At 46.0% G+C, this 22,463-nt stretch overlaps 5 protein-coding genes across 5 annotated transcripts; 2 read left to right on the top strand and 3 right to left on the bottom strand.

Moving 5' to 3' along the window:
• Positions 1-1,053: 1,053 nt before the first annotated feature.
• On the bottom strand, positions 1,054-11,217 carry LOC108139327 (F-box only protein 11-like). The gene is made up of 3 exons (XM_041709699.1): positions 11,157-11,217; positions 1,521-2,533; positions 1,054-1,322 (listed from the first exon to the last, which is right to left on the bottom strand). The coding sequence occupies exons 2-3, from the start codon at positions 2,048-2,050 to the stop codon at positions 1,193-1,195; spliced, it is 660 nt and encodes a 219-aa protein (XP_041565633.1). The 5' UTR covers positions 2,051-2,533; positions 11,157-11,217; the 3' UTR covers positions 1,054-1,192.
• On the bottom strand, positions 2,616-5,666 carry LOC108135135 (BTB/POZ domain-containing protein KCTD3-like). Its single transcript, XM_017255742.2, has 2 exons — positions 5,347-5,666; positions 2,616-5,255 (listed from the first exon to the last, which is right to left on the bottom strand). The coding sequence occupies exons 1-2, from the start codon at positions 5,406-5,408 to the stop codon at positions 3,122-3,124; spliced, it is 2,196 nt and encodes a 731-aa protein (XP_017111231.1). The 5' UTR covers positions 5,409-5,666; the 3' UTR covers positions 2,616-3,121.
• LOC108135040 (L-asparaginase 1-like) lies at positions 6,251-8,437 on the top strand. Its single transcript, XM_017255578.2, has 3 exons — positions 6,251-6,450; positions 6,515-6,738; positions 6,866-8,437. Exons 1-3 carry the CDS (start codon positions 6,354-6,356, stop codon positions 8,360-8,362), a joined length of 1,818 nt encoding a protein of 605 aa, XP_017111067.2. The 5' UTR covers positions 6,251-6,353; the 3' UTR covers positions 8,363-8,437.
• On the bottom strand, positions 9,677-14,445 carry LOC108135110 (F-box only protein 11). Its single transcript, XM_041709698.1, has 4 exons — positions 11,703-14,445; positions 11,278-11,458; positions 10,144-11,218; positions 9,677-9,945 (listed from the first exon to the last, which is right to left on the bottom strand). The coding sequence occupies exons 1-4, from the start codon at positions 13,845-13,847 to the stop codon at positions 9,816-9,818; spliced, it is 3,531 nt and encodes a 1,176-aa protein (XP_041565632.1). The 5' UTR covers positions 13,848-14,445; the 3' UTR covers positions 9,677-9,815.
• A 4,039-nt stretch (positions 14,446-18,484) lies between these two features.
• Positions 18,485-21,641, top strand: LOC108135034. The gene is made up of 4 exons (XM_017255571.2): positions 18,485-18,734; positions 19,460-20,012; positions 20,584-20,792; positions 20,857-21,641. Exons 1-4 carry the CDS (start codon positions 18,510-18,512, stop codon positions 21,427-21,429), a joined length of 1,560 nt encoding a protein of 519 aa, XP_017111060.2. The 5' UTR covers positions 18,485-18,509; the 3' UTR covers positions 21,430-21,641.
• The last annotated feature ends 822 nt before the right edge of the window (positions 21,642-22,463 follow it).

The following is a 22,463-nucleotide window of genomic DNA, read 5'->3' as shown; positions in this document are numbered from 1 at the left end:
CGTATATTTCATATAGTTGAATATAGAATATAGTATGCAGTATTTATGTGGTTATTTGATCCGTACAGCGAGTAAGGGCCTACGAAAACGAACCGTTGGGGTCAACACGGGCAAACAAATATAAATAAAATGTTAGGCAATAAAAACAAAATACTTAATTCACACGTATTTATCGGATAATGTCATCTATGCAATAGTTATGGGTTTTGCGTTCACTTAGGCCTAGGCTACAGACTTAAATTAAAAATGATTTGCATAATTCGAAAACGCGGACCGTAGACAAACTAAATACTAAACTGTTGATCAACTTATACGACTAAAATGACACATGGCTTTTGTTTGTTTCTATTTCTCGTTTACGTTTGAGCTACAAATTTGTTCTACAACATTTAGACATGAAATATTGCTTGGTATTTTACGCTTGGTAAAGGCTTTTGATTTTGTATCTTGTCTGTGTGCTGATTCAGTAGAATTCGCATAGATTCGCATGAATATATATAGTGTGCTGTATTTCGTTAAGATGTAGTTATGTTATGTGTTTACTATACTCGTTATTCATAGGTTAGTTTGCTGAAGCATTGGCTGCCGCTAATCTAGTTTGTTGTTAATACTTAGAATTGCTTTCTTCGAATTGTTGTTAGTCAGGGGCCGACTCGCTCGCCTGTGTATATCTCTCATTAATATCTATGGCTTACACGTAGTTTTTATGTTAATTGATGTAATTTTAAAATGTCTACTAGTCTACATTACAAAATTGTTTTTCACTGGGTTCGAGAGGACTCAAATGTTCCTCCATCGTTTACAACATTTCGACGTACAATCAAATGCATTGTATATTAAAGGTGTTCCTCCCCTCAGTGCTTCATTCGTTGTGACATAAATGGGAAAAGTTTCAGTGTTTTATAAGTTTTGCATTGATTTATCCGTTCCATATGCTCAGTTAAAAAGTGTAAACTTTGCGTGTGAGTTCGTGTTAAACTAAATTGCACATTGAGTTAAATTTTGAACGCATGAGTAATTAGTTATTATTTACATACAATTAATTGTATTATAGTGTGTTTTGTTTGTTGGTTTCTTTCGAATATTTACAGCAACACGTGAGATGTGCGAGAGATTTGAGAGCTTGGCCTTAACGACTGACTTAAGATATAGCTAAGAATAGGACCGTGGTTGAGCTGCCGAAATAAGTTCACTAGTTGACCATCAGTGTGTGTGACTCCATGGGCGCCGCCGAGTCGTAGAGCGTGTCCGTGTCCTGAGTGGGCTCGCCCTGCAGTTGACATTGGTTGGACAGAGTGCCAGCACCGCAATCGCAAAAGAAGCTGTGGAATAAATAAGGATTTATTAATTCAATGCGAATTTTCGCTAGACTGACAGATTTAAAAAAACTGCAATTATAATGAACAATGAACATTTTATGTCCGAACACTTTAAAGCAATATTACTGTTGTCAAAATCAACTTATAAAGCTATAACATGTATGCACCCAGTTATGATAAGTTGATTTGCTTCCTACTCACCGATCGTGTCGTATAAACTCCACGTCATGGCCAGCATGACAATTCTTGATGCAATTGACGCAAATGGCGTTGCGGTCGGTTGTGTTGCAGGTCTGGCAGCGATAGAAGTCGTGCATGGGGAAGGATGTGTAGCTGCTAATTTTGTACAGGCACTGCCCGCTGGAGACGGCCTTCTCCACCTCATCCTCGTTGTTGAAGATGTTGTTGCCTCGCGTTATGGGCTGAACGCCGCTGGCCAAGCACAGCCCGCCGAACTTGTTTTTGAATATCTGGTTGTGCTCCAGCGTGGCCGTGGCATTGTTGGTGATCTCCACGCCCGCCGCCTGGCCATCATAGATGCGATTTCGTCGCAGGATAGGATGCGACTGCGTCGAGATGAGAACTCCGGCCTGCGTGTTGCGGAAAATGTCGTTTTCCTCGAGGATTCCCTTGCCGCCGTTGAAGATGCAGATCCCACCGTCGCGGCCATCGTATATCTTGTTGCGCTTGAGCGTCGGGTTGGAGTCTGTTTTGATCCACACCCCGGCCATGGCGTTGTCGAAGATCTCGTTCTGCTCCAGCAGTCCTAGGCCGCCGTTGTAGACGAGTACTCCGCCGTTCTGGCCGCCCCAGATCTTGTTACCCCGTATCACCGGATTGCTGCCCGTTCGAATCTGCACCCCCGAGTATAGGTGGTTGAATATGTCGTTGTCCTCCAGTTTGCCGTGTCCGTTGTCGTAGAAGTAGACCCCCACTTGTTTGCCCGAATGGATCCGGTTGCGACGCAGAACGGGTGTGCTCCCGGTGGTGATCCACACGCCGGCCAATGTGTTGGAGTACACCTCATTCTCCTCGATCAGCCCCTGACCCTTCTCGTGCACATAGATGCCGCCGTGCTGGCCATGGTGGATCTTGTTGTGCCGCACTATGGGGTCGCTATTGGTACGGATCTGAATCCCGGCCAGCGCATTTCCGTAAATGTTGTTGTGCTCGATCAGACCACGACCCTCGCCGAAGATGTACACGCCACCCTGGTGGCCGTTGTAGATCAACCGCTCAATCAATTCTAAATCACAAGTATTAACATTCGGGGTTGACACGAAAACAAAGAATCAATTTGTTGTTCAATGAACTTACTTTGTTCTGGGCAACCAATCTTATCCGCTGTTTAGACCAGCATTGATAAGGCTCCGAATCCGTCCCAATGAAGCACCCTTTAGGAGACGTGCTAATTATAGATCGGTTGCAAAAGTCTTATACTCTGGTTTACATTGTTTTAACTAATTTTCATAACTTTAACTAGAACAAAGGCGTTTTAAAAAATACTAACTGTACGATCCACAAGTTCGGGACACAAAGAAAGGGTAACGGGTATACACATTGCACTTGCAACCACATCGAGCACATATTATGGAGATTATCTGATTGGGTAAATGCCTGCTGGCAGTCCATCACGGCCCAGTGGCTGGGCCGCGGGTGATCCGCGTCACCCAGACATAGACGAGGGCGCACACCACGAACTGCAGGAATATAAATTGGTAGTCGATGATCAAGCTACACCTAGGTAATGTGAACGATGAAACGCGCCCGACAAGCGCCGACCAAGCAGCCGCTTCCACGTCTCATTCGTTGTTGTCGTCAGCCATCGGGATGCCAGCCGGCGCCACTGCCGCCGGAAGTGGAGCTTGCACCTGGGCGGCGGGCTGCACCTGGGCAACCAGCGCCGGTTCCCGGTTGAGCAGGGCTATGTTGCTGGCTTTCATGCGGGCTATGGAGGAGGAGGCCATTCCAGAACCGTTGCCCATAGCTGATAGACACGGTGACATACAAGGTGTTGAGCATGATGAATTGCTGATTTCACACTGGTCAAGTAGGCGGAGAAGCTCATTGGTGTCGGGTCCGCCGTTAGTTTTCTGCTGCGGCTCATCCTTGGATAGCAGCGCCAGTGCGGTGGTTAGGTCCCACATTTGAATGGCGCCGTTGCAGTGACCAGTGAGTATGAACCGGGATCCCATGCGCGACGATACCTCGCACTCGTGCACACAGAAGGCCGAAACTGTCGAGCTGTCCACGGAGCGGATAACGCAGACGCGATCCCCGTTGGAAGCCAAGCGTACGTACAGTTGATCCGTCTCGGGCACCACCTTCTGCACGAAGATCATGTCGTCGTAGTCGCCATAGGGCCCGAAATCGTTGCCAGCCGCATAGCTGTAGCTGGTATCGGTGGCCTCCAGCGAGACGATCTTGAAGGAGGCCTCCGGCGTGGAGCCCGGCTGTGTGGACAGCATGCCACGGAAGCGGGTCAGACTCCAGGTTCGCACGTGGTGGTATTCGCTGCACACGGAGACGAGGTACTTCTCCGACAGCATTACCTTGGTTACGGGGCTCTGGTGGACAAAGAATGTCTCGAAGAGATGTGGCCCATGGCCAGCCGTCTCTGGATGCTGGACAATGATCCGCACCGCTCCGGACTTGGTGCCGTAGGCAATCTCGATCCAATTGCCACTGATGCTCGACGTTTTCGGGGTAAGGTACACCGAGATGGCCGTGATGGGGTCCAGTGTGACGTCTTTGTAGAGCTCAGTGACCAGCAAATCGTTGTCCTTCATTCGAAGCGGGAACTTCTGCATGTCTATGTAGTAGATGGAGCCGTTGTTGCAGCCCAGCAGCAGGAACGAGCCGGCCGAGTCGAAGGAGAGCACGGGCACCAGGTCCTGGATCTGCCAGTGCTGGGTCATGGCGTGCCACACGCCGATCTTGCCGGAGGAGGACAGGGCCACCAGCTGGCTGCCGATGAAGAACAGATACTCCACCCGCACGTTCAGGTTGAAGGTGCCCACGTCGGTCTTCTGCCCGCCATCCTGGATGCTCCACAGCCTGATCTGACTGCCGTACGAGATGGCTACCATCTTGCTGGGCACTGGCTCCGCCGTGGATGTGTTCACCTTCGAGTTGATGGCGATCCTCTCGATGGTGGCGTCGATGTGAGGCGAAGTGAACACCTGTTGCCAGCCGTTGGAGTCCTTGACGCGGTAGCAAGTCACGAAGTGGGCGTAGGCCACTGCTATCCAGTTTTGGTGCGCTTTGATGATCTGCACACGCATGGGATCCACCCAGTTGGAGTTTTGCGTGGGACTGAACACCAGGCCCACCTCGTTTCGAAAGGCCTTGTTCAGATCCGCCGAGGAATTGCGCGAGTGCCGCATGAAGTCCATGGACGGGTTTCGAGAGTGCAGCATGGGAGCTGGCGGATTGGGCCCGCTGCCACTGCTGCCCGTGCGACCCAGGCGCAGATCCCACGAAGAGTTGCGCGAGTGCGTCGAACGGGAGGGCTCTGGAACTCGCACCATGGAGCCGGGACGAGCAGCCACAGCACTCGACGATGTGGAGGGCAGCGACTCGTCCACCGCAGTGGGTGGAACGGCTTCGTTAGAGGGCATGGGCGGCGCCGCCAAAAAGCCGTAGAAGAGCACATCGCCGCAGGACGAGTGGTTCAGGTCCTCGCAGAGCGCCAGGCGCTTGGTCAGCGGTGTGATGCCGTAGTACTCGGCCTCGTGGCGCAGGGCACGGATTTCGCAGTTCTTGATGTCGATGTCCTTGGTCCTCAGGTAGTTGAGGATGATGGAGAAGAGCGTCGGATCGCGATCAATGAAGATGGCGTTGTGCTCGTCCCTCAGGCTCGAGATGCGTCCGCTGAGGAGGGCCGTGAAGAAGGTGTCCGGGATCCACGTAAGCGTTTGCCGCGACGTCGAAAAGCTACGGAAAGTGAGATGGAGATTGCATGCGTCATCAATGTCATCGCTGGCCAGTCGTTATGCTGTGGTGGCTCTATATGCTTTGTTCTTACCGCTGACCACCCACATTGAGGTTGACCAGGTCGCTGCTGGCCGCGTGCGTGAAGTAGGACATGGCAATCCGATGACCCGCGGGCTGCCGCAGCAGCGTACGGATTGGAGTCTTTTAAATGCGCCGCTGATTGTGTGGCTTCCGTGCTCCCTGCGCTCCAGCCAGCGACTGATACGGCGGACGCAACGCGACGCAGTGGCAGCCGCACCAACGAAGCAGATAACTCGGATTTCAATCCCCAACTCACTTGACACGCTGTGGGGTGCAATTTATTCGTTTAATGCTCTGCTCTGCTATTTATTTATTTATTATTTGTTGCACTGCACTGTGGAAACTAGGGATGGGCGAATACGTCGTGACTGCTCCTAGTCACGATCGGTCACGGTTCACGGGGGGTCTTTGTATCGTGACATAAAATAAATCTTCACAAGACTACACACTTTTAGTTTATGTATGCCAAATCTTTTAAAAATAAAAAAGAGTTGCTTTTATAACTGATTTTATTTGCATTGCCTTACTTATTTAATTTCGATTATTTCAGAGATTCTTATTAAATTCTATATAAAAGAATTAAATGACTTATGTTTATTGGTAGTATATCTATGGGCGATGCTTTTGCTAATTTTTAGCTCACACAACGAGTGGTCAACCAATAAAAAGATCATTAAATACAAATGGATTATTTATGATTGTTATATTGAGAATTATATGATACATTATTGCATCGTTAATAACAACCGTTAATAATAACGTTATTACTGATTTGAGAAAAGTCCATCCCTAACTTAAATCCTTGGCGAAATGGTCACACCAAAAAATGTTCCGTAACAACGGTTCATTTTGTTTGGCGGCAAATTTAAAATAATCTCAACTTAATGCTTTGAAAAAAAAACTCACCGTAGTGCTCATGGATCTCAGTGTCTATCCCAAGGGACAAGGAACTAAGCCTTGAATTAGCTAAATTTGTTTCGGAAGACTTTCAAAATTCAAAAAAGGAGTCCAGCCAATATGCCAACAGTGAATTGCGGGTGCACCAAAAAGGAGGCTCGTGTCCATGTCATCTACGTGGGCGGCACCATTGGAATGATGCGCAACGACTCGGGAGGTTTGTGATTCGTATCCTCTATGGTATAGGTATGTGTATGTACTTATCCCTTAAATTCCATTAGTTCTGCACACCGTGCCCGGGATGTTGGCTGAGCGGCTCCACGAAATTCCCAGCTGCCACGACTTGAAGTACACCAGCCAAGTGCATGGTAAGGGCTATATGGCACTGCCAGCGGTTTCAGGAGCTCCGTATCGTGTCATCTACGATCTGGTCGAGTTCTGTCCCCTGCTGGACTCCAGCTGCATGGGCATCTGTGACTGGAAGCGCATGGCCAACGAAGTGGGGGTAAGTGGTCCCATTAAAATAATTTCCTTCCCAATCTTTTAAAATGTATATGCATTTGAGTCTTAAATGATTACAACAAATTCTGGGAAGAGTGCGGTCTTTCACTAGTTTCCTCCTACTACCCTAGACCAACTACCAGTCCTATGACGGCTTCGTGATCCTTCACGGAACGGATACCTTGGCCTACTCCGCCTCGGCGCTGGCCTTCATGCTGGAGAATTTGAACAAACCCGTAGTGGTCACCGGTGCCCAGATGCCGATTTTTGAGGCCCGGTCCGATGGACGGGACAACTTCCTGGGCGCACTGCTGATAGCAGGGAACTACAACATACCCGAGGTACTTGTCTTTTTCGGGAACAAGATCCTTCGTGGCTGTCGCTCCACTAAGCTCAACTCGGACTCCTTCCACGCCCTCGATTCGCCAAATTTTGCTCCGTTGGGCCGGGCAGGTGTGAACATCGAGATCAACAGCCGTCAGATCTTCCGTCCCTGCAATGTGAAACCATTTTCACTGCACAGCGAGCTGGAGAAGAACGTGGCCCTGCTGCGCATTTACCCGGGAATAACTGTCAGTGTGGTGCAGGCCTTCCTCAAGGATCCTATTAAAGGTGTGGTTCTTCAGACCTTCGGGGCCGGCAACTTTCCGGTGAACCGTGAGGAGTTACTGGACGAACTGAGAGAGGCGGTCCACCGCGGCGTCATCGTCGTGAACATCACCCAGTGTTCGGCGGGCATGGTTACGAACACCTACGAGACGGGTCATGCGCTGCTCGAGGTGGGCGTAATCCCCGGCTATGACATGACCCAGGAGGCCGCCTTCGCCAAACTGGCCTACGTGCTGTCCAAGCCGGAATGGGACGTGGCCAACAAGAAGAAGGTGATGCTGCTGAGCCTGCGCGGCGAGCTGACCACCAACAAGGTGGCCAAGATCAACGACATCGACCTGATCGAGGGCGTTGCCCGCACCCTGCACATGTCCACGGGGCTGGAGCGTCAGCAGATGTGCTCCACCTTCTATCCCGCTTTGGTGGCAGCTGCCGTCACCGAGGGTGATGTCCACAAGTTGGGCGATCTCAAGCAGTACGGTGCCAATCTGTGCGACACCAACTGCGACGGACGCTCAGCCCTGCACCTGGCCTGTTTCCTGGGCAAGCTGAACTGCGTCTGCTTCCTGATCTCGTCCGGCTGTCCGGTGAATGTGCACGATCGGTTCAATCGCACGCCGTTGCACGAGGCCATCGACACGGACAACCACGATGTTATCAAGGCGCTGCTCAAGCACGGAGCGAAGTTGAATGATCAGCCGCTGGTTCAGGCAGAGCTGCTGCGTGCCCTCACGGAGCGAGGCAAGATCCAGCGATTGGAGTCCTTCCGGGTGGCTGGGGCCAATCTCACGCTGGCAGATCGAACCGGACGCACTGCCCTGCATTACGCCTGCCAGTTGGGCAACCACGAGGTCGTTGAGTATCTGCTGCCGCACTACAAGAATCCGTACGTAAAGGATGAGCTGGGCATGAGTCCCATTGACTACGCCAAGGCAGCCAATCATGCCCACATCCTTACACTGCTACGATTCCGGGAGAGCGAGTTGGCCAAGGAGGATCCTTGTTCCTGTTCGAATTAGGATATATATATTATATATATTAGACCCAAGTTCCGAATTTTGAAATTAAAGATGCTTCTCTTTTTTTTTGTCAAATTTCAAATATTATTAGCTTATACCTTGTGTATATATAAGTATGTATATTTAGTGGTTTGTCCAAGTCAAGGGCGACGACATTATTAGCTTGCATAGGTAACACATTAAAATCAATCTCTACATAGTATAGTCGCACGTCAAGGACGTGCTTAAATTTTTGTTAGTAAAACAATACACTCTGATTTTCGTATATTTCATATAGTTGAATATAGAATATAGTATGCAGTATTTATGTGGTTATTTGATCCGTACAGCGAGTAAGGGCCTACGAAAACGAACCGTTGGGGTCAACACGGGCAAACAAATATAAATAAAATGTTAGGCAATAAAAACAAAATACTTAATTCACACGTATTTATCGGATAATGTCATCTATGCAATAGTTATGGGTTTTGCGTTCACTTAGGCCTAGGCTACAGACTTAAATTAAAAATGATTTGCATAATTCGAAAACGCGGACCGTAGACAAACTAAATACTAAACTGTTGATCAACTTATACGACTAAAATGACACATGGCTTTTGTTTGTTTCTATTTCTCGTTTACGTTTGAGCTACAAATTTGTTCTACAACATTTAGACATGAAATATTGCTTGGTATTTTACGCTTGGTAAAGGCTTTTGATTTTGTATCTTGTCTGTGTGCTGATTCAGTAGAATTCGCATAGATTCGCATGAATATATATAGTGTGCTGTATTTCGTTAAGATGTAGTTATGTTATGTGTTTACTATACTCGTTATTCATAGGTTAGTTTGCTGAAGCATTGGCTGCCGCTAATCTAGTTTGTTGTTAATACTTAGAATTGCTTTCTTCGAATTGTTGTTAGTCAGGGGCCGACTCGCTCGCCTGTGTATATCTCTCATTAATATCTATGGCTTACACGTAGTTTTTATGTTAATTGATGTAATTTTAAAATGTCTACTAGTCTACATTACAAAATTGTTTTTCACTGGGTTCGAGAGGACTCAAATGTTCCTCCATCGTTTACAACATTTCGACGTACAATCAAATGCATTGTATATTAAAGGTGTTCCTCCCCTCAGTGCTTCATTCGTTGTGACATAAATGGGAAAAGTTTCAGTGTTTTATAAGTTTTGCATTGATTTATCCGTTCCATATGCTCAGTTAAAAAGTGTAAACTTTGCGTGTGAGTTCGTGTTAAACTAAATTGCACATTGAGTTAAATTTTGAACGCATGAGTAATTAGTTATTATTTACATACAATTAATTGTATTATAGTGTGTTTTGTTTGTTGGTTTCTTTCGAATATTTACAGCAACACGTGAGATGTGCGAGAGATTTGAGAGCTTGGCCTTAACGACTGACTTAAGATATAGCTAAGAATAGGACCGTGGTTGAGCTGCCGAAATAAGTTCACTAGTTGACCATCAGTGTGTGTGACTCCATGGGCGCCGCCGAGTCGTAGAGCGTGTCCGTGTCCTGAGTGGGCTCGCCCTGCAGTTGACATTGGTTGGACAGAGTGCCAGCACCGCAATCGCAAAAGAAGCTGTGGAATAAATAAGGATTTATTAATTCAATGCGAATTTTCGCTAGACTGACAGATTTAAAAAAACTGCAATTATAATGAACAATGAACATTTTATGTCCGAACACTTTAAAGCAATATTACTGTTGTCAAAATCAACTTATAAAGCTATAACATGTATGCACCCAGTTATGATAAGTTGATTTGCTTCCTACTCACCGATCGTGTCGTATAAACTCCACGTCATGGCCAGCATGACAATTCTTGATGCAATTGACGCAAATGGCGTTGCGGTCGGTTGTGTTGCAGGTCTGGCAGCGATAGAAGTCGTGCATGGGGAAGGATGTGTAGCTGCTAATTTTGTACAGGCACTGCCCGCTGGAGACGGCCTTCTCCACCTCATCCTCGTTGTTGAAGATGTTGTTGCCTCGCGTTATGGGCTGAACGCCGCTGGCCAAGCACAGCCCGCCGAACTTGTTTTTGAATATCTGGTTGTGCTCCAGCGTGGCCGTGGCATTGTTGGTGATCTCCACGCCCGCCGCCTGGCCATCATAGATGCGATTTCGTCGCAGGATAGGATGCGACTGCGTCGAGATGAGAACTCCGGCCTGCGTGTTGCGGAAAATGTCGTTTTCCTCGAGGATTCCCTTGCCGCCGTTGAAGATGCAGATCCCACCGTCGCGGCCATCGTATATCTTGTTGCGCTTGAGCGTCGGGTTGGAGTCTGTTTTGATCCACACCCCGGCCATGGCGTTGTCGAAGATCTCGTTCTGCTCCAGCAGTCCTAGGCCGCCGTTGTAGACGAGTACTCCGCCGTTCTGGCCGCCCCAGATCTTGTTACCCCGTATCACCGGATTGCTGCCCGTTCGAATCTGCACCCCCGAGTATAGGTGGTTGAATATGTCGTTGTCCTCCAGTTTGCCGTGTCCGTTGTCGTAGAAGTAGACCCCCACTTGTTTGCCCGAATGGATCCGGTTGCGACGCAGAACGGGTGTGCTCCCGGTGGTGATCCACACGCCGGCCAATGTGTTGGAGTACACCTCATTCTCCTCGATCAGCCCCTGACCCTTCTCGTGCACATAGATGCCGCCGTGCTGGCCATGGTGGATCTTGTTGTGCCGCACTATGGGGTCGCTATTGGTACGGATCTGAATCCCGGCCAGCGCATTTCCGTAAATGTTGTTGTGCTCGATCAGACCACGACCCTCGCCGAAGATGTACACGCCACCCTGGTGGCCGTTGTAGATCTCGTTCTTGCGGATGGTGGGGTTGCTGTTAGAGGTTATCCAAACACCTTCACGACAAAGAGTGTTGATTAGAAACAGTTTGATATTGAGACTCTATGCGTCTTACCTGCAAAGTTATTCGAATGAATGCGGTTCTCGATGAACTGACCCAAGCCATTCTCATGCACATAGATGCCGCCTGTCTGGCCATGGTGGATCTCGCACTTAACCACCGTGGGATTTGCTCCGGCCTTCACCTCGAAACCAGCTATGCGATTGTTGTGAATGTCATTCTTCTCAAAGTAACCCTTCAAGTAGAAAATACAATTATTATTAATATATGAAAGTAATGAACAATTTCAGAATGGCTAATTGCTTTAAAGGGGTATAGTTAATATGCTTCAAAAGAAATGTTTTCAAATAAGGATTCGAAGCTTTTAGAGCGTTTCTTTTTAAATATGATGCGGTTTAATGTAATAAAAATGTTTATATACTTTATGAGATTTGATTGGGGCTTACAAACTGAAGGAGAACTCGTTTGATCCAACATACCATTCCGTTTTCGAAAGTAAAGATGCCCACGTCCCGTCCGTGGTGTATGTGGTTCTCCCGCATGATCGGACTGGCGAAGTTCTTCACCCAAATTCCAGCCAAAGCGTTTCGGCTGATCTCGTTGTGCTCGTAGGTTCCCTGGGCGTAGTCGGTGACATAGAGGCCTACATTCTCGCAGTCACTGATATCGCAATTGCGGATCACGGGATTGGCATTGACCCCGCCCACACAGACGGCAGCGCCCACCACCGAGGTAGAGCGAATGATACAGTTGTCCACGGTGGGGGAGCAGTTTTCGCCGATGTCCAGGCAGTAGTGCTTGTGATGCGATACTGTCGAAGTGACTTCCGGCGAGAACTTGAGCGTGAGGTAGCCGACGTAGGCGTACTTGGCCCCCTCAACGAACATCACCGTGGATCCGGCTTCCCGCTCCAGGATTACGGATTCGGCAACGTTGCCAGGTGCAGCCCCAACCAGAGCCACGTCCGAGTCGATGAACAGATACTCGCCCTTGTAGTGGCCAGCATGGAGGAATATCAGCGGTCCTGGATGCTCGGTGGGCGCCACCTGCTCCTCGTAGATGTTGACCAGTGCATTCACGCTGGCCCCACCTGCTCCGCCTGCGCCCGCCGCTGCACTTGTGTTAGACAGTCCGGCGGAGACCACATTGCCGGCACCTGCGCCAGCGGGCACGAACACTCCCGCAGCGGCCCGCTCTTCGGGGTAATCCAGAGCCGCCTGAATGGTGTTGAAGAAAACAATGCTGCGGCCGGAGCTGCGACGCTCCTGGTAGCCGGGACGCACATGCACGCCGCGGTACAGCTGGTGAAAGCTTTCCTTCCACGGGTTGGCGTACTCCGACTCCTCGGGTTTCTCAAACACGAACTTGCAGAGCTCCGGGTTGAAGAGCGGCAGGTCGTACTCAAAGACCGACTGGTAGAGGCGCTTCCACAGCTCCGTGTCGTTGGCAATGGTGTTGAAGCGCTTGCACACGAGAGCCAGGCGGCAGAGGTCCTGTTCCATCAGATACGAGAATATGGCCAGCAGCACCTCGTCAGGCAGTTCGTACTGAAGGTACTGGGCCGCAGTGGGCGCACAGCCTGCCGATCCGGAAGCTGCTGTTCCTGCTCCGGCTGCCTCTCCCGTGGCTCCCGCAGCGGGACCCATCTCACCGCCTTGCGTGTAGAGGCGTCGCGATCGCTTCCGAGCCGGCAGCATGTAGTTATTGTCCTCGATGGCCGCTCCCACGGGCAGAGCCCCACAATGCTGCTGCGGCACTGAGCTGTGGACATTCGGGGGCTGCGCCAGAGTGGCTCCCGTGGTAGGTGCATTGTTCACCGGGAAGGTGGCACTGGTCGAGGGCGCCTGCACGTTGGACGAGGAGCTCGAGGACGAGGCGGACGAGGACGACGAGCTGGAGGTGGAGGACGACGAGGAGCTGGAGGGCGAGGCGCCGGGATTGACCAGCGGCGGCGAGCTGCTCGAGGGTCCCACAAGTATGGCGGCAGCTGTTGCCACGGCGGAGGAAGAGCTGGTGGGCCACTGTTCGTGGCTGCTGGCAGAGATCTTGCGGCGCAAGTCGTACGGGCTCTGGTGACTACTGACGGCGGAAGCGGAGGCTGCAGCTGCCGCGGCGGCGGACGTCGTGGCCGTACTGGATCCGGCTGTGGCGCAGGTGGACTTTGAGGAGGAGGAGGAGGCTCCTAAAACCGGTGGCGTGGACTGACTGGAACCGGCGCCCGAGCTCTCGGTGGTGTCCATCATTTGCAGGGCATTGTAGAAGCTGCCAGAGAAGCCCGAGGACGCAGCTCCACTGGATCCGCTGGCCCCTTGGCCGCTGTCGAAGTACTCCGCTGAACTGGAAGCACCTGCTGCAACTGCTCCTCCGGTTCCTGCTGCTCCGGTTGTGGATGTGGAAGCCGTGCTGCTGTTCCCACTGCTGCTGTTGTTGCTGCTCCCGCCACCACTACTGCTGGAACCAGACGCACTTGCTCCTGCTCCGCCACCAGCGGCGGCCACGTTCTGCTGGAGCATAGGATCCATGATGTTGCCCGTGGGCCGGTTGGGCATCGCTATCCGGTTAGCTCCTTTCCGGCGGGAGCGGCGCACGTAGGTGCGCGACGAGGTGAACGAGGCGCTCGGCATTTTCTCCACCTGCCCAGCGATGAGTTTTCCGCGAGTTAATCGGAGCCGAAGACTTTTGCGCTTGAATTTTCACAGTTTTTCAACCCCATATGCACACGCACTCACACTGCCAACGACTTTTCACGCGATCCCTTCACTAGTTTGCTAAAAGCTATGTACGTTCAGCTTCCGATCGGCTGGATATATCCTGGAAGCCTTTGATTGAATATATGTTATATATCTATATATATACATATATATATATATATATATATCCTGTGCCTTTTTCGGGTTTCTATCCTTTGTCTCTTCCTTTGTTTTGTTTTATTTGGTTAGAGGAGCAGCACTAGCGCTCACACTGGCCAGCTGCCGTCTCGCTCGCTCATTGTTACTCCGTCTCCTCTTTGATTCCTCTTCGCAGCAGCCACTCTGCTTTCTTTTTGATATTTTACGGCCAAAAAACACTTTTCACAACGCTAAAACAAGAGTTCTAACGCATTGATATTGCACTTAACACAATTTCACACTATTTTCACCTAAATTTCAGCAGCGAAACCACCTTTCATCCGATTTTTAATTTTAGCGTTCAGTGTGACCGCGGCTCGACTACCAGAATATACCAGGCGGGAAGTGGAAATATACTGCAAGTTTTAAGCTTAAATTTCGGTGAAAAAATGTACTGAAAAGGCATAGTAAGGTATTTTTTTCGATATGATTTTTAAATCGGCAAATAAAACTTTTCCTGTGCGCGAAAATTTTAAAATTTTGAATTTATATGTATAAGATTTGTTCCAACATTTAGAATTAATTTATTTAATCGTGTTTTAAAAACTACAACTACTACAAACTACTACATATGGACATTTATATGAGTTTGCATAAAATTTTAGTTTTTTGAGCCCGCTTTTCAAGCAGTCAACATGCATGCAAGGTTTTTATCTGCTGCCAATCGACAATTAGGGTCGCACCACGCCCCCTTTTTTCAACGGTTAGCATTGGTATTTTCCGTTATGTTTTTACTACTTTATTAAATGCCTAAAATTTAACTTCACCTATCAGTTATGAAAAAAAAACTTTGCTATTTCTGTAATGGACATTTGATGTTATTGATCTTGTGCCAAGTGTGAAGTATATTTTTCATAATTATAATTCTAAGGCCCATTTTCTCGTATTTTTAGTAATCTAAATTTTGAAAACCGAGAAAATGGGCTTTCATGTAATTTCCTGGCTAGCTATATTCCATTTCCCAGTGGCAGCTGAGCAAACCAAAAACGAGTTTTGTTTGTTGATGACGAATTTCTGGGGGGCAACAGCGCGGAGACAGTGCGGAGACAGAGAACTATCACAAAAAATACTCTAAAGAAATTCATTAGGTTACTGTCCTTGTAACAACATTAACATTACATTTTTTTGAAAAAGTATTGCAAAATTATCTTAATTAAAACAGATTTTTGTTAATATATAGTAATCAAGAAATCCTTAAATATAATTAAAAATATGTTTTTATGATGTTTGCTTGTCAAACTGTTGAATTTTTCAGGACATCTAAAAAGTTATATCAAATGTAGAAATGGTACAATAGTATTTAGGGTTATAATTGATAACATAAAATTGATTTCATTCATATTAATTGTTTTGTGACCAGTTTCTACTTGTTTATTTTTTTATTTGCGAATATACGATAGCATTATTTCAACTTATGCGATAAAAATTAATTACAAAATTGCTGTCTCCAAAAGTATACCCACTTTGGTCGACTTTGGTTAAAGTTGTTCAAAGGTTTTGGCTGCCCATTTAGGCTTCGATGTGTCCTGTCGTAGTTTTCGCAAATTTTTTCCGGTTTCACCCGCTTAAACTAGCTGCTCTGAGCATTGTTTTGGTGTGCGCTTTGTGCTGCTCATTTAGGGGGCATTACGCTGCGCCTTCTTCCTCCGCTTCCGCTTGAAGTGAATGATAATGGCATACGCATCCCTTCGGTCTGCGACCCCTCTGGCACGAGGGTTGGGCGGTTTTCGGGAGGCGACCATGGCCATGTGTTGTTGGGGGCCTGCTGCCTGCTGCCCGCTACTCCCCGACGGCCCCTTGCCGCTGACCTCAATAATAATTTTGTCTAATTGCTTCGTAATTATGCCGCGCACATGCTTTTCTTGATTCGTCCGTTGTTGGTAATTCACTTGGCCCCCACGGTTACCTTCCTATCTTCGCTGGTGCGTGCTCTCCTTGGTCCTGGCTGCTGGCTCCTCGCCCCTTGCTCGAGGATGTGCGGTGGCCTCAAGTGGGTGTACTCCAGTGGGTGGCCCAACGAGTCCGAGTCTGCCATTTTGGCATGTTATTATTTGTCTCTTTGTTTTGCGCAATTTTTCGCCATTTGCTTCATTTTCTGTCATTAGAGGCATTTAACTTTTTGCTGTTTTGCCTCTTTCCGATTTGCTTTCATTATTCAGGCGGTCGCGACCACTCGCATTTCGCATTCAGGCCGCCTGGAAAACTGAGTAAATGGATTTTCCTGCGGTCAGGATTCTTGAAGTATTTAAAAATATATTTATACTTAAAACAATAACATTTTATTTTTACAATAAAATTCATCTTTTAATGAATTTATATATTTGTTTCAGGTTTCATTTTAAAAAAGATCTTGTATATATATGCCTTTTTTTAAAACTAGATACTTTTAATGAGTTAGAAAATGAGTAGGCTTTTAAATGTTCTTAATTTTTTTTTTAGGATTTGATCGATTTTTATATATATGAGAATTAGAATATATGATCCTTAAAATCAAAACCTCGTAATTTTAACTAAACAACCAATCTAATTAATTTTTTTGTTTGTTCATTCTAAAGAACTAAATCGTACAAATAATTTGTTGTGTATTTTGGCATAAGTAAATCTAAGACTAACGAAATTTTTAAATTCAACCAAGTAGAAATGACTGCGACCTTTTTGGAACGACATCCCCTCAAAAAAATTGTAGTGCAGAAACCTCCAAGGAATTTTTCTTCTCAGCCTACATTATTTTTTTTGGACTTAAAAGCCAAGAAGCGTATCAATGTGTCTCAATGGGCTGCTGACTTCAATTCACCTGTATGCTTGAAGAGTGCAGAGCTGCAGTCAGACTCTATTTTCTCCTTGACATGCAGGATATGCCAAGTCATTTAGATGGTATCGCTCGCATTTTTAATGACAACTAATGCGAATGTCCTTTGAGTTACGCCCACTTTTTGGCTCCGCCCTAATCACATTTCGCGGTGGGGGTTCGTGCCTCGGTCTTTTGGCACAAGTATGTCTAATGCGCACAACTTTTAATTGAGTTTAAAATTGTATGAAGAAGGGACGAACAGAAGGTCCTGTGGCAATGGAAATCGGCAACCGTAATTACACCCGAGTGCGTGTGTGAGCGAGTGTGTGCTGATGCTCGCAGTTTTTGAAGTGTGTCGGTTTCAATCTCTGTAAATTGCCCATGAAATATTAAATTCACCATAATGAGACGCAATTTTTATAACTCGTAATTTGCCTAACGAAATTTGGCAGGCGTGCAAAAGCCCCACTCACACACATGAAGAGACAGCCGAAAGGTTGAACGGGCATTATAAATGGTTGGTTTTATGTCCTTAGCCTTTGGCTGGATAATGTGAATGCACCTGTCTCCCGAATAATCCATTAAAAAAAGAAGTGAGAGAAAAAGGCGTCATAATCCGCCTTTTTGTTCAGAGGTCAAGCCTCGCACACAAAGCACAAATAATTGTGTGACCCAATTATGTCCCTGGAATTGTGACACATTGCCTTACTTTCGATGTAATCCAGTGGCAGTGAATGAAAAATGACTCAATTTGCAATGGCCGACACCTGAGAGCCACACAACCCCTGTAGCTCCATTCCATCCAGACACTTAAGCCACAGCACCCTCATTACTTTCACCTTTGCCAAAGTAATTCCTTGGCCCACGGATAGTTAGTGGAAAATGACTTGGCTTATAAAGTACAATTTCTTGCAATTTCGCATCGACAAATGGCTTTTGGTTGCATGGCACGTGCATTGCAAAAGGCTTAAAGCAAAATAAAACAACAAAAAACTTTAGCACGACGGTAAGGAAAAACAAGCGAGAACAAATGGTTCGAATATTCAGACTGCCAGATATCCGCTACAAAGATTTATTCCATTGTCAGCCATGTCGAAAGTTGTTTAATTGGCAATTTCACAAGCGTGAATTCCGTACGTGCGTATAAAACAATTACAAGAATGGCGAATCGATCATTTTTTGCTACATATTTATGATTTTCATTAAGTTTTTTTTTACTCAAACTATTCAAATTATGTTATTACTTAAATTACAATCAAATAAACTCTATAGATCATTCCCATTTTCATTATAAGATATATAAGCTGGCAATACCTAATTTAAAGATTTAGTATAGATTTTGTTAATCTATTTTTACTATTAATAAATAAAACCTACATGCTCTGAGTACTGGGTAAAGAGTACAAAAAAAAAAAAACAAAAACAGATACAAACCCTAAATTAGAAGCAATTTATGTAAATGATGTTATTTTTTATGCTGCTTGAATCCCTCGAATTTCCAATTCAATCGAAGCGCATTTTGTTGAGCATAAAAGACGGAATTCTGATTAGTCGCCATTGAAACATTACCTCGAGTGGAAGCCGGTCGACGAAACTTGTATACAAACATGGTCGATTTTTTGAATGGAACCTTGTTAATTTCGGAAGATCCTGTCCAGCTGCCACTCATAGGGAGTCCTTGGCCCTCGCTGACCATTCTTTTCGTCTACCTACTCTTCGTACTGAAGCTGGGAAGAATGTTCATGGAGAACCGAAAGCCGTTTGATCTCCGAGGAGTGATCAAGGTCTACAATATCGTGCAGATCATTTACAACAGTGTGGTTCTTGTAAGCGTAAGTACCTACCCCCAATTACATACCGATAGGTCTGTTTATACTTTGAGGTATTTTGTAAAAAAATAACATTTTTGTTCTTTTTTTTTGACCAGACAGTTCAAATCTATTCTTAAAAATCAACGATACATTATAATATAACATTTAAATACATTGTATTAGAGCAATATAAAAGTTTCGGAAAAAAATTGAATTGAATGGACCATCTGAAATTAAAATTGTTTCATTGCACATAGTCGCATTTCCCTAAAAACTTTTTGGGAAAAAAAATCTGTTAATTTTGTATTTTAAAACTCAAAATATTGACAAATTGAAAAACAAAGTCAATCTCGTAGTTAAACTACAGAAAATACGAAAGCGTTAGTTGTGTGAGAAAAAGCTTTAAAGTTTTGTACATAAGTACACTTGTACTAGTGTACAAGTAAAAAAATAGCGAACACAACATTCTTCACTCAATATGCATTTATTTAACATAATAATACAGCACTCTGGGCTCCATGTTCCTACCTGACTGCGCTCTGCCGACACTCGCATAGTTTGAGACAGCTGTTTTGACACATACACTGTCATGTTCTGAGCAAATCACCAAAGTTAATAAAGTTATCATGAATATAAAGCCAAGAATTGCGTATTTCAGAAAAAAGTTAGCTCTAAAGTTGCATGCGGAACTGAAAGAAATTGTTTTCTCGAGATTTTGCATTGTACTTACGATTGCATTTTTTCAGGGCCTTCACTTCTTGTTTGTGCTGAAGGCATACGACTTAAGTTGCATCTCCAGACTGCCGCTGGATCACGAGTACAAAAACTGGGAGCGATGGATAACCTACTCGTACTTCTTCAACAAATTCATGGATTTGCTGGAGACGGTATTTTTTGTGCTGCGAAAGAAGAATCGTCAGGTGTCCTTCCTGCACGTCTTTCACCATCTGGTCATGTCCTTCGGCGGATACATATACATTACGTACAGCGGCTATGGCGGCACATTGTTCCCGCTCTGCCTCCTGAACGTGGCCGTGCACGTGCTCATGTACTCCTACTACTACCTCTCCTCCGTCAGCAAGGATGTGCAGTCGAGTCGGTGGAAAAAGTACATAACCATTGTCCAGCTGCTCCAGTTCATATTGGTGCTCTCGAGCTTCAGCTACACCCTGATGCAGCCCAACTGCAATGCTTCCCGTCCGGTGATATACTCGGGAATGTTTGTTGCCTCGTCTTTCATACTCATGTTCGGAAATTTCTACGTCCACGCCTACGTACTGCCCGGCAAAAAGAAAGTCCAATGAGTCCGAAAGTCTTTTAATAAATATGCATTTTAAGAACGAGCACCAGCTGTTGGGGTACCGTCTTATCCACCGCTAAATGAACACTAGTTGTTAGCTTTGATCGTTCGTCAGACTAGTAATCACTCGGAATAACTTAGCATATCTTCGGAGCTTGATACAAAGTAAAATTTAAATCGCACACCGAGAACTGCGTATGAGTATTTCCCATTAATAGAAAGAGTCATTTGTCACAATTTGTTTTACAAGGTGCAGACAATCAGGCCTTTGCTAGTCATGCAAATGGCGATAAAATTATTAAGAATAAATGGCTTTCGATTAAATTGTTCTAAATTTATATATTAAAGCTTAAAAAGTTATTTCTGTCCATCCGGTTAGAATATGCTGCGCATGTCGCAGTGTTTAAATAATGTATTTCCAATGTTTACGATTTAATCGAGGCACGACCTATGTATGAATAATGTGCATTTATGTTTCTAATTCAATCGTGGCACGTTTGGTGTAACATTAGCAAATGGGTTCGAGTTAGTTGCTGTGCAACATAGATCGCGAGTGGAAGTAGACTTGTTGAACCAACATGCTTACCCCGATAGATCCTGTAAAGCTGCCAATCTTTGGCAATCTATGGGTTACCATGGCCACCTTGACGGCCTATCTTGTTTTTGTTCTGAAAGTGGGTCCGAAAATCATGGAGAAAAGAAAACCCTTTGATCTGCGTGGCGTGATAAAGGTCTACAACATTGCACAGATTCTGTACAACGGTGTAATATTGGTCTTAGTAAGTGAACAACTTTCCGAAGAGAATGACTTTGGCAGTACAGGATCGAACTAATACTTTTTAGGGAATTCACTTCCTCTTTGTCTTGAGGGCCTACACATTGAGGTGCGTTGTCAATCTGCCGCTGGAGCACGAGCACAAGGATAGGGAGCGCCTGATCTGCATCCTGTACACGTTTAACAAATTCGCGGACCTGGTGGAAACGGTCTTCTTCGTACTGCGCAAGAAGGACAGGCAGATATCCTTTCTGCACGTCTTCCACCACTTTTCCATGGCCTTCAGCGGATACCTGCACTATATCTTCATTGGCTATGGGGGCATTGTGTTTCCGCTGTGCCTCCTCAACGTGGCGGTGCACGTGGTCATGTACACCTACTATTACCTCTCATCGGTCAGCCAGGAAGTGCAGAAGAGTCTCTGGTGGAAGAAATACATCACCATTGTCCAGCTGGTCCAGTTTGCGATCATCATGCTGCACTGCCTCTTCACCCTGATGCAGCCCAACTGCAATGTCTCCCGACCAGTGACTTCTGGTATCGCCCTTCTGGCTGCCTCATTCACGGCAATGTTCGGAAACTTCTACTATCACACCTACATTAGGTCCGGAAAATCGAAATCTGAACGAGCCGTCCAATGAGTCCAAAACATAAGGAATAAAATTCGTCTACGCAAACCCCCTAAGAAGTAATGAAGTTCATGTAATAAAATAAAATAGTATAAAAAGCCCGGAATGTACGTATAGTATGGTAAATTGCTAAAAACTTTTTTCGCATTATTTTACTGGTCGGTCGAATGGTAAATACTCTTACTCTGTCATGTTTATTGTTAGCATTATCTAATTAAAAAATAGATTTTTAAGTCCGTGTTCCAAATATATTTATCATTTACCTAAAGAAAAAAATGTTTTCAAATGTAGGTTAATAATATAATGAAATTAAATTCGCAAAGATGGTGGTTTTCAATGCTTGAATTCCTACCCGTTTAATAGACCCTTAATGACCTTTAAGTGACCCCCAAGAAAAAATACTACATTAAATTAGATTTTTTCAATACTCAACAGATGGGCAACGACTATCCTACAGTTTGGTATTTAAAGCTTTTAGCCTCGAATATTTTGTTCCTAAATATTTTTGATATGCAAAAACTATTTTTATACCAGTGTCGCATTCCTCCATGCAAAGGGTAAAAATAAAAATAGAGAAAAATCGAAGGCAGGGGTAAAGAGGCGTATTGTGACTGCTAAGGGAACTACACAAAGCACGTTTAATGTCATTTAAAACGGCAATTACTCTGCACGCGCGGTGGCTCGACCAGCGGAGCACCATCACCAGCCCGTTGGTGACCCCACTCCAGGAGGGAACCCAACTGCCGACCATAACCAAGCTACTGCAGCCGACTGTGGCTTCGCTTTAATGTCACTGCATGGCCGCAATTATTCAGCTGGCACTTCGACTCTGATTCGCCGCATGCGATTCGTATGCAAATTCGGGCAGTCACGGGGTGACCCTTCCGGTGCCATAAATCGTCCGGACTGGCCTAGCTCGATTCTTGTATTCTAATTAAGTGCAGCATGGAATGTCCAGACACGTGCTCGCAAAAGTCCTGCGGAGCATAGAGATCACGTGCGAGCCACCAGCAAGGATCCCTCGACTAGCCGATGGAAACTTGAGA

Source organism: Drosophila elegans, unplaced genomic scaffold, assembly GCF_018152505.1.
Source record: "Drosophila elegans isolate 14027-0461.03 unplaced genomic scaffold, ASM1815250v1 contig_476, whole genome shotgun sequence".
NCBI classification, from domain to species: domain Eukaryota; kingdom Metazoa; phylum Arthropoda; class Insecta; order Diptera; family Drosophilidae; genus Drosophila; species Drosophila elegans.
This window is presented reverse-complemented; position numbering and strand designations above follow the sequence as displayed.

Excerpts from the sequence above, each read along its gene's own strand:
- LOC108139327 (XM_041709699.1), bottom strand. The coding sequence starts at position 2,050 with ATGGCCGGGGTGTGGATCAAAACAGACTCCAACCCGACGCTCAAGCGC. Across the intron at positions 1,323-1,520 it reads GAGTTTATACGACACGATCG|CTTCTTTTGCGATTGCGGTG; the intron begins GTGAGTAGGAAG and ends TTTATTCCACAG.
- LOC108135135 (XM_017255742.2), bottom strand. The coding sequence starts at position 5,408 with ATGTCCTACTTCACGCACGCGGCCAGCAGCGACCTGGTCAACCTCAAT. Across the intron at positions 5,256-5,346 it reads CTCAATGTGGGTGGTCAGCG|CTTTTCGACGTCGCGGCAAA; the intron begins GTAAGAACAAAG and ends CACTTTCCGTAG.
- LOC108135040 (XM_017255578.2), top strand. The coding sequence starts at position 6,354 with ATGCCAACAGTGAATTGCGGGTGCACCAAAAAGGAGGCTCGTGTCCAT. Across the intron at positions 6,451-6,514 it reads GATGCGCAACGACTCGGGAG|TTCTGCACACCGTGCCCGGG; the intron begins GTTTGTGATTCG and ends AAATTCCATTAG. Across the intron at positions 6,739-6,865 it reads GCATGGCCAACGAAGTGGGG|ACCAACTACCAGTCCTATGA; the intron begins GTAAGTGGTCCC and ends CTACTACCCTAG.
- LOC108135110 (XM_041709698.1), bottom strand. The coding sequence starts at position 13,847 with ATGCCGAGCGCCTCGTTCACCTCGTCGCGCACCTACGTGCGCCGCTCC. Across the intron at positions 11,219-11,277 it reads TCATTCGAATAACTTTGCAG|GTGTTTGGATAACCTCTAAC; the intron begins GTAAGACGCATA and ends TTTGTCGTGAAG. Across the intron at positions 9,946-10,143 it reads GAGTTTATACGACACGATCG|CTTCTTTTGCGATTGCGGTG; the intron begins GTGAGTAGGAAG and ends TTTATTCCACAG.
- LOC108135034 (XM_017255571.2), top strand. The coding sequence starts at position 18,510 with ATGGTCGATTTTTTGAATGGAACCTTGTTAATTTCGGAAGATCCTGTC. Across the intron at positions 20,013-20,583 it reads GCCCGGCAAAAAGAAAGTCC|GAACCAACATGCTTACCCCG; the intron begins AATGAGTCCGAA and ends AGTAGACTTGTT. Across the intron at positions 20,793-20,856 it reads ACGGTGTAATATTGGTCTTA|GGAATTCACTTCCTCTTTGT; the intron begins GTAAGTGAACAA and ends AATACTTTTTAG.